This window comes from Denticeps clupeoides, chromosome 4 (assembly GCF_900700375.1).
Source record: "Denticeps clupeoides chromosome 4, fDenClu1.1, whole genome shotgun sequence".
Lineage (NCBI taxonomy): Eukaryota > Metazoa > Chordata > Actinopteri > Clupeiformes > Denticipitidae > Denticeps > Denticeps clupeoides.
Genome location: NC_041710.1, coordinates 31,896,964 through 31,907,902, shown reverse-complemented (window position 1 = coordinate 31,907,902; position 10,939 = coordinate 31,896,964). Strand labels below are relative to the sequence as shown.

Genomic DNA, 10,939 nt, shown 5'->3' with positions numbered 1-10,939 from the left:
TCTTCTGCCCTGAGAATGTCTGTGTCCACTACTCCACCTGTGAGAACAGCTGGTTTACAGGCTGGTGAACAGCTGAAGGGACGTTTAGCCCTAAAGGAATCATTTATTTTCAATGAAGCAAGCGTGGGAGCAGGGTCCAGCACCGTATGAAACATAAAGGAATACAAGACTGATCTGTTTCTATTAGAACCCTATTGATGATGTCTCCCATCTCTATTGGTTTCTTGATTCAAAAGAATGATTTCTGGCAGTGAAACAGAAATATATTAATTTAAAATTAATAAAAAGGAGGGCATTGCCATTATGTTATTGGGTTGATGTAGAATTATGACTGCATAGCTAAAAAGTTCCTATACTTGTAATTTTTGTATTATCTGGCCTTTCTGAAAGGGTTGGGGGTCGAGCGCAGTGTTGTAGGATGATTGGGGGAGCTGCCTGCTTTACTTTCTTAAATTAGCTGTGAGAGAGGGCTGTCCGTGGGTGGAGCCACAAGCTGTCAGTGTCTGCCCTGCTAAATATTACCTGCAGACTCTCAGTGAATTAGGAACGTTTGCCCAGCGTGTGCTAGAGCGAGTGTGTGGCTGGATATACCTGGGAAAAGTCCAAGACAACTGAAGTAGTGGACTATTTGGAAGAGGCTCTGTGAACACTGATAACAGCACGTTTTGTGCAGGGCAACTAGCTGGATATGGCTGGTTGTCTGCAAAGGATCGGACTTATTCTGAAATCTCTCTTTGTGCTGCTATCAGTCAGCACATTAATAGTTCATGCAGAGCCTTACATCTATCGACATTTATCTGGACTGGATGCCGAATCTATCTTGGTGGCTAACAATGGGATTAGAGTTCCCTTTGGGCGCTCAGTGTACCTGGACCCTATAAATGACCTGGTGACTGAGGTGCAACCTGGAGATCATTGCCACATCACAGTTCTGGACAATGGCCCTCTGGCCCAGAAACCTGGAATGCTCACCCCTAAAACATTTCCGTGCTCCTTTGGTGCCGAGGAGGTGAAGTACACACACTTTGGGTCAAGGAGTCCCAGTAAGGACCGGGTGAGACTTCAGTTAAGGTATGACTCTCAGACTAACACTGTGGTGGTGCCATTCATGCTGGAGGTGGAGCTGGTCTTTCAGCAGCTGGAGATTGTGACTCGAAACATCCCCCTTGTCGTGGACAAGCTGAATGGCCAGAGCAACCCCATAGACAAAAAGGGCTTGGAATTCACCTATGAGGATGAGGTCACAACATGCAAGGTTACAACACTCATTGGCATTGGTGGGCTTCCCAGGTATGGCAAACTTTTAGATAACAGTCTTGGCAACCAGATGGTTGATTGTAATGAATTCCTGAAGAAGGGCATTCGCTATCAACACACAGCCAGCACAAACTCACCTAACAGAGACTATATTCCCATGCTTGTTGAGGTGCAAGATAAAGAGGGCAACATAGTTCAACAGGAACATTTCCAGATCATGGTTCGAATCAAAGAGGGTTCAGAAAATAATCCACCCAAACCTAGTTTTGTTGCTATGATGATGATGGAGATTGATCAGTTTGTGATGACCGCCATAACTAGTGACATGCTGGCAGCAGAGGACGTTGAATCAGATCCAGATGACTTGATCTTTAATATCACTTCTCCCATGGGCCCCCAACTGGGTTATATTATCAGCACAGATGACCAAAATTTGCCTATTACATCCTTCTGTCAGCGAGATATTAAAGACCTGAAAATTGCTTACAAACCTCCGTCAGACGATTCAGACACAGAGAGAATCATTCAAATTGAGTTTGAAGTAATAGACACAGAGGGGTCTGCGTCCGATACTTTTGCTTTCATGGTGGTTGTGAAGCCCATGAACACGTTGGCTCCCGTGGCAACGAAGAATACTGGTCAACTACTTTTTGAAGGTCAGTCAAGACCTTTGTCTAGTGAGCAAAATTTAAGAATCAGTGATGAGGATAACCTTGAAAATGTGAAGATATTTGTAGCTGATGGCCTGAAACATGGGGAATTGGCTGTGTTGGGGTCTCTTCAGAAGTTCTTCACTGCAGCTGATCTGGATGCTGGCATTGTTGTTTATCAGCATGATGGCAGTGACACATACAGTGATAATATCATTTTCAAAATGACTGACGGAAGTAATGAAGTTGAGTTTCTGTTCCCCATTACTATTGTTCCCATCGATGATGAGCCTCCCATCATCAATGCCAACACTGGCATTGTGCTTTCTAAGAAAGAAATAATCCAAATCTCTCCATTCATTCTGAGTGCCACTGATATAGATTCTGAGGATAAAACGATTAAGTTTATGTTAGAGCCACCTTATTCAAAAATAGGTGAAATTGTTCTTAGGCAAGTAGAGCACCCTACTGACCCTTCTGCCTGGAAATTTACTGCAACCAATGAGATGTTTGAACGTGTTGTGACAGAGTGGTTCCAGCAGGATATTTTGGAGGGTAAGTTGTTCTACCGCCACAATGGACCACACAGCACCACCACAGTGACAGATCATCTTCTTTTCCGTGTCCAGGATGACAATGACCCCCCAAACCAGTCTGGAGAACATGTTTTCACAGCAAAAATTTATCCAGTAGATGACCTCCCCCCCGAGCTTTATCCAGGAACATCTCTACAAATGACTGTGAAAGAATATGAGCTAACAACATTTAAAAAGAAGTTTCTTCACTACACTGACCTTGACAGTGATGATAGAGATTTGAAATACATAATTACCAAGCCTCCAACAGACACTACTGAAGACAATGCAGTGGCTTTGGGTAACATTGTGCTTACTGACAGTCCTGATGCAATCATCACTGAATTCACACAAGCCCAGATCAACCATCACAAAGTGGCCTATAAACCCCCAGACCTGGAGCTTGGAATTACACCAAAAGTTCTTCAGTTCAACTTCAAAGTGGAGGACACTGCCACTAATTCAGTTGATGGCCAGTTTACAATCTTCTTACAACCTGTGGACAACAAGCCCCCAAATATTACCAACACTGGTTTTACAGTGTTAGAAAGAAGTATCTTCATCATTAGCAAGAAAGAACTTGATGCCTCTGACCAGGATACAGAAGATGAGAATATCGTTTTTACTCTAACCCAGACTCCCAAATATGGGCAATTGCAGTATTTAGGTGCTGAGATGATAAATGGGGGATCATTTTCACTGAATGACATAGAGAGTAGTCATTTGACCTACCTGCACAGTGGTGAGGAATCCTTGAGTGATGTAATCAAGTTAGAAGTCAGCGATGGCTTCCATGAAGTGCCCATCATCATCAAAATCAGTGTTAATCCTGTAGATGATGAAAGACCCACTTTCATGCTTCCTAAAGGGTTGTTGGGGGCTTCCCTTGATGTATTAGAAAATGGAGCAACAGAGATCACAAACAACATAATCCAGGGTCATGATGAGGACACTGATGACCTCATGCTGACGTTCATTGTAGAAGAGCCTCCCAAGTTGGGTGAAATAATTGTGAATGGAGCGCCAGCTGAACGTTTCACTCAGGAAGACATAATAAATGGAGTTGTTATCTATGCGCACACTAGTGGCGAAATTGGACCAGTCAAAGAATACGACTCCTTCAACCTCACCATTTCTGACATGTCTGATGAGTGGGTAGTTGGTGGCAATAAGGTGCAAGGGGTGAGAGTGCTTGTCACTATTCTTCCTATGGACAGTATCCCACCTGTTGTGAGTGTTGGAGAGCAGTTTGTCGTTGTGGAAGGAGAGAAGAACATCATCACTCTTGAACATATTCAGGCTGAGGACCTTGACACTGACAATGATGAAATCCTTTGCACAATCACTGTCCACTGTAAATCAGGATACATAGAAAACATCTCCCCAGCCCCTGGTTCAGAAAAGTCCAGAGCAGGTTTGTCTGTCACAGCATTTAGCATTAAGGATGTCAGCCTTGGTCACATCTACTATGTACAAAGTATACACAAAGGTGTGGAGCCTAAAGAAGACAGATTCACATTCCGCTGTTCTGACGGCATTAATTTTTCAGATCGGCATTCTTTCCCCATCATCATTATTCCAGCAAATGATGAAAAGCCACAGATCTTCACCCATGACTTTGTTGTAATGGAAGGCATGAGTCTTGTCATTGACACCCCTATCTTAAATGCAGCCGATCTGGACATCCCAGATGATAATCTTGAGTTTGAGATCATCAAAAGCCCCAAACATGGCAGCATTGTCCAACAGCTAAGCTCTGGAACCATCCCTGTTCTAAAATTTTCTCCAGATCAAATTAAGGAAGCTTCAAACATTGCCTATGAACATGATGACTCTGAATCTAAAGAGGATAGCTTTGAGATAAGACTGTCAGATGGAAAGTACAGTGTTGAAAAGAAAATACCAATAACTATCATTCCTGTTGATGATGAGACACCCCGAATGACAATAAATGATGGTCTGGAAGTTGAAATTGGAGAGGCTAAAGTTATCAACAACAGAGTCCTCAAAGCTGAAGACCTAGATTCTGAAGATAAGGAACTCACTTACATAATTCGCTATGGACCAGTCCAAGGATACATCCAGCGTCTTACTAAGCATGGGGATGTGACTGGCAACATAACCATTGGAATGAACTTCACACAAGAAGATATTGACCAAAATCTGATCCAGTATGTACACAAAGGCCAAGAAGGTGTCCGCGACCTCCTCAAGTTTGATGTCACAGATGGTTTGAACCCTCTCATTGACCGTTACTTTTACATCAATATCGGCAGCACTGACATCGTCTTTCCTGATGTCATCAACAAAGGTGTGACCCTCAGAGAAGGGGGGAAAGTCACCCTCACCACGGACTTGCTCAGCACCACTGATATGAATAGCCCAGACGAGTTCTTGACCTTCAGCATCACTCGTGCACCAAGCAAGGGTCACCTCGAATGCTCTGATCTACCAGGAGTCCCAATTTCCACCTTCACTCAGCTACAGCTGGCAGGTAACAAGATCTACTACATTCACACGTCCGACGACGAAGTGAAAATGGACAGTTTTGAATTTGAAGTGACCGATGGCTACAATCCAGTGTTCCGAACTTTCCGTGTCTCTATAACTGATGTGGACAACAAAAAGCCCATCCTGACCATTCACAAGCTGGTGGTGGGAGAAGGTGAAATTAAGTTGATTACACCTTTTGAGCTGACAGTGGAAGACCGGGACACGGCTGACCATCTACTTCGCTTTGTAATAACACAAGTGCCTGTGCATGGTCAGCTCCTCTTTAATAGGAGCCAGCCAATCACCAGCTTCACCAAACAGGACCTGAATGAAAATCTCATCACATACCACCATGATGGCACCGACACTTCAGAGGACAGCTTTTCTTTCACTGTGACAGATGGAACACACACACAGTTCTATGTCTTCCCAGACACTGCCTATGAGACACTCAAGCCCCAAACAATGACCATTCAAATTAACACCATTGATAACGGCGTCCCACAGATTGTAGTAAATAAGGCAGCCCCTACCCTGAAAACCCTGCACACTGGGCACCTTGGCTTCCTTATCACCAACAAAGCCCTGCGGGCTGAAGACAGCGACAGCCCCAAGAAAGTGCTCAGGTACACCGTGTCTGAAGCCCCTCTGCACGGATTCATTATCAACACTGCACTGGGCAATGACAGCATAAAGACTTTTACACAAGGTAAGAATCGCTCAAAAATGCCTCAGCTGTAACTGTATTTGAGGGTTAGCAATAACTTTTACATGAGAGATTAATGCCAAAAATGGCTTCATTAGCTGTGTTTGATATAATAAATAGTTTTAGATAGGATTGTTCAATGACATTGTTTCCCTTTCTCACCTCAGCTGATATCGATGATATGAAAATTTGCTATGTGCTGCGGGACAGGAGCAATGCCACTAGCGATATCTTCTACTTTACTGTGGAAGACAAGGGTGAGTGCTTTATATTGTGTGTATCCTGACATGTTGTTTGCATTTGAAGTCTGCAAATCATGAAATTGATGGGTTACTCTGTCAAAGGCTTTGAACTGTCATTACTGACAGTCATATGAACAGATGGTGGGAGGACAAGAGTCAGAAGGGGGAAAGAATAGGGTTATGTATGCAATTATTTACTCACTATTTATTAGTGTTATAAATTATGAGTTATACATTATGGTGAATTACAGTTTCACAGTGATAGACAGGTTCTATCTTTTGCCTTTGAGATTAACCCTTTAAACATTTTTCTGCTGTGTGATCCGGATATGGAGAGCTGTTTTTGGAAATGCTGTATTTGGAAACTCATCACCAGTGTGTCCGGTGTTTGGTAGCAGATCGTCTATGTGCTTTCACAGGGAAGAATTTGTACCCTTGGCTTTGGATTGCAGAGCCTGCGTATATTTATATACCAGCAAATTTTCCTTTAGACGACACATGACTGCTTCAGTTGTCTCCATTTCCATAATAAAATACTGTAACTTTCAAACATTTGAGAAGGTATACATATGACCAATATTTATAAATAGCTTATACATATTACCCTCTAATGTGCTTAAAGTATGTCGGCAGTCATGGACTATACATCACTGTATTCTTAAAAGCCATTTTAATTTGAGTAGTTTTAGTCCATTCAATGAATATAGATTTGTCACGATGGCTGGACATGGCGAGGAAGAAGGACGCATACTCACGACCACACAAAACAGGGGTTAAATACACAGTGAACCAGACAGGGGAAAGTAATGACCCGACGGCAAACAGACACAAACAGGGCAGCTTTATACAATCATGCACAAGTGAACACAATCAAGCAACATAACAACACAGGACAAACATACTCCTGCATTTAATGTTTTAAAATATGAAAAACATTAAAAATATTTGTAATCCAGTCGGAAGTATAATAAAGAGAAAAAGGGCAGTTTTGTGTCATGGTTGCTTTCACATCCAGTTTTAATATAATTAATGAACAACAAAACTCACGGCCCACTATGCACAGAGTCGTATTCACAACAAACACTGCAATTTTACGACACTATGTAATGCACACTCAGCAAGATTCCAACCACTTCACCAGCGACAGTTTAGAGGAAGTCGTGCAGCAGAATTACCCTTTGTAATTCTAAAAATAAAACTTTTGTTACACATAATGCATCATCACAGTATTAAGGTTAAACAAACAGTTATGTTATGCCTAAAGAATAAAACAGTTAGGATAAGAAAGTGTACACTCCCTTTAACTATTAAACTTTAAAAATGTTTTAAAGCATTAAACATTTTATTTATTTATTTATTTTTTAATTTTGGATTTTGTTTGCCTTTGTTATTTATAACTGACACATGACAAACCACAAATATGTGACATGATCCAGAAACATTTCATATATTTATTTTTTAGTTGTGTTCTGTAAAATCACTCAGTTACTTACCCATAACTGGGTCACAACCAATGTCCATTCCCATGTCCATTCCAGGACATTGGAGGCAGGGTGGGTGAAAAAAGTGAGAGTGGTTGTCATTGTGAAGCATGTGTGTTATTATGAAATGTGTCCTCTGCATTCAGCCCATCACCCTTGGTGAGCAGTGGGCAGCCATGAAAGTCACCCAGGGAGCAGTGTGTGGGGACAGTGCTCAGTGGCACCTAAGTGGCGCCTTGGTGTCTTGGGATTCGAATTGGCAACCTTCCGATTATAGGTCCGATATGCATTTTCTGTGGTGGAATCTTTACAATCTATCACATGTTGGTTAAAGTATATATACAGGCTCAAACTGAATGCCCCTTCAAACTGAATGCCACTTAATAAGTTGCACCTCTGGCTGGGTTTTTGACCATTTTCTTAACAGAATTTAAGCTTTTTTTTGTCTTCCTTCCCCATTGTTCTGATTTTCTGTTAATCCAAAGGGTCCTGCCAAACAAAAACGCTTAGATTTTTCCAATGGACACAGGCACAAATGGGTGGATGGGAGTGCAGGACACTTTGAAGGGGGCTATTCCTTGCAACTGTGCAATTTCTGATATTCTGATTCTGATTTTGCACAAGTCAGGTCTGATGGTCTGATGCTGCCGCTGTCTACCTTGCAGCAGCTCAGCTGCATTGCTCTGCTGTTGTAGGTGCCAGGGTGAGTTATCCATGGTGAAAGGGTATGAGAAGGTGCCACACCTACAGCATTGCAGAGGTTGAGACCGTAAGGGAGAGAGAATTCTCAAGTTGCTTTGGGCGTGATCCCATCATGCAAACTCTCCGTCATCTCTGCAGCTAATATAACACTCAGGAGGGAATCCAGACTAGATGAATTGAGGGAACAGCTGCCTGTTGATATTTGCACCATTTTAAGTGTAATGATTTCTGGGGACCTGTCAGAGTTCTTGTATTTTACTGACAGGCCAGTGGCCCTGAAGCGTCCACAGTGGTTCGAGGTGGACGAGGTGTCCATGGCTGAAAATGAGTTTTCATTAGGAACCATTGTGCTTGTATTGGTCTTGTATTTGTCTTGGAAAAGAAAGGGTTCTTTACAGTTTGTTCACACAGTCTACTTCATGTGACAGCTCAGTGTATATCAGTGTTTTTGGACCGTCGTCCATGTCAACAGTCCCAGAAAGATTTATGGTCATCAGTTGCCACCCCTGATCTCTGGGCAGGACTGTGCGGTGCCTTTCTTCTCCGTCAGTTTCAATGGATAGATTTATGGGAACCCTTGACTGTTGGGGTAGTGGATACAGAATACAACTATTCGTGTCTGATCCTGGTGTGTGAATTGTGTCTTCTGCACCCCCAGAAATCAGTCATAATCATTAGTGAATATTAGTATAAATGTATCCTTGCCATATACAGTTTTATCTGTGCCTTGTCTGCAATCCACCAACTGGACAAAGCCGACTCTGTCCCATCAGTCACAACACCCTCGTTTCTCCCCTCGTCTTTTCCCCTTTATGGGAACCGTTACACCAATAATCAGATGTAATATCTGACATCTAGTTAGCAAAATAATTTGTTCGAATTTGAGAAAATAATTCTGTTCTCACAGTGTGCCTTCTTTAAACTATTAGGTCCCTTTTTCTTACTTTATATTCCATCACTCCCTCCATCTACTCTCTCAATAGACCCAGGAGTGCAGGTAAAGAAAAGAAAAGACAAAAGAAAAGGATGAAATGAAACACACACACACATGCTACTGAGATTATGAAGATTTGGGAAGCGTGGCTGGAATCAGTATGGCTACTGATTGGGTCACATTCTCACAGAGTGTAATGCAGGGACAGGATTTGCCAGTTTGCCCAAGTAATGACTTTTTCTGTTTGTCTAGGGGCCAACAAGCTGAAGCCACAGCCGTTCAGGTTAAACTGGGCTTGGATCTCGCTAGACAAGGAGTTTTACTTAGTGGATGAGGATGCCAAGTTCCTTGAAGTGACTCTTAAGCGAAGAGGTTACTTAGGAGAGACCTCATTTGTCAGTAAGTATCACCACACTAATTTAATTCCCTTCTGTCCTTAATATAAATGTTAAGGACATGTTAAGGATATGTTCCAATGAATGTGAAAAAAAAAATCCTTCTTTCTGTGACAACCATGTCGAATGATATTCTGAAAAATATAACGTTCTTTGACTACTAATTTTCATTTCAATTCTCTGTGTGTTAACATAATGCAATTTCATTGTCTGACCTGACCTCCAGGCATTGCCACTAAAGATGGCACAGCAGAGAAGGACAAGGATTTCAAGGGCAAATCCCAGAAACAGGTCCAGTTTAACCCTGGTCAGACCCGGGCCACATGGCGTGTCAAAATCTTCACAGACCAGGAATTTGAGACGTCAGAAACCTTTGAGATCCAGCTGTCAGAACCAGTGATGGCTGTGCTTGAATTCCCAGACACAGCGATTGTAGAAATTGTGGATCCTGGTGATGGTAAGAAAATAAAAAAAAACGTGATAAATGAATATATTATATTAAAAATGCATATTTGTATCATATACAACTCATTATTGCCTGTCTTGCAGAGTCCACAGTTTTCATCCCACAGGCAGAGTACCATATAGAGGAAGACATTGGTGAGCTTCTGGTGCCAGTTCACAGGTCTGGAGATGTCAGTCAGGAGTTGATGGTCATCTGCTACACTCAGCAAGGTCAGAATACTATTGACTTTTTATTCAACATCAGGGCATCAATTGCAAATGCACTGTTGTGTAAAGGTGCCAGTAAACATTACATGGACCAGGAGAAGAGAAGTAAAATTACCTTATTATTTATTATAAGGAATTCAAATGATCTTTGCCCAAAGCAGTGCACGTACCCAATCTCCGCTTAGTTAATGGCTTATTTGTCTGGAAAGTGTAGTAAAACCAATCATAATAGCATCAGTTTACAAGGAGTTATTCACTACAGAACTCAACACTAACAGCACTAAATTACAAGGAGATCAGAATTGTGGGGATAAAAAGAAGATTGGAACTTCACCTCTGACCGATGTAACCTCAGTCCTGGGAATCACTGGATTTAAAAACGAATTGGCACACCCTCCATGACAGGATTTGAACTGGATCCGGGTTGGTCACCTTCATGTGATGAGCGTCTGGTCCCAAAACTGTGCCTTTTGAAATTGTTCATATGGCTCACATTCTGAGCTTTAATATCAAATAAAAGTGCTGAGTTAAATGCATTGTTCTCGTGCCTGCTTTTTTACTCAGGCAGTGCCATCGGCACTACCCCCACTTCAGTGCTGTCTTACTCTGATTACATCACGAGGCCAGAGGACCACAACAGTGTGCTGCGCTTCGACAAGGATGAGCGGGAGAAGGCCTGTCGCATCATCATCATCGACGACTCCCTCTATGAGGAAGAGGAGAGTTTCAATGTCTCCCTCAGCATGCCCATGGGTGGCCAGGTGGGCACCAATTTTCCCAGCGCCCGAGTGGTCATTCTGGCTGACAGTGATGATGGTGAGTGACACTGACC

The 10,939-nt window shown here is 42.4% G+C and overlaps 1 protein-coding gene across 2 annotated transcripts in view; it reads left to right on the top strand.

Moving 5' to 3' along the window:
• The first annotated feature begins 533 nt into the window (after positions 1–533).
• The window catches only part of frem3 (Fras1 related extracellular matrix 3), a 29,301-nt gene continuing 18,895 nt past the window's right edge, over positions 534–10,939 (top strand). The window contains exons 1-7 of one of the 2 annotated variants that reach the window (XM_028977804.1): positions 534–1,290; positions 2,359–5,684; positions 5,849–5,938; positions 9,293–9,439; positions 9,662–9,892; positions 9,985–10,110; positions 10,672–10,923. In XM_028977804.1, coding sequence (XP_028833637.1) covers positions 689–1,290; positions 2,359–5,684; positions 5,849–5,938; positions 9,293–9,439; positions 9,662–9,892; positions 9,985–10,110; positions 10,672–10,923 — 4,774 coding nt within the window. In that variant the 5' untranslated portion in view covers positions 534–688. Of the gene's footprint in view, positions 5,685–5,848; positions 5,939–9,292; positions 9,440–9,661; positions 9,893–9,984; positions 10,111–10,671; positions 10,924–10,939 lie in introns of both variants that reach the window. The other variant, XM_028977803.1, reaches the window with a different exon arrangement.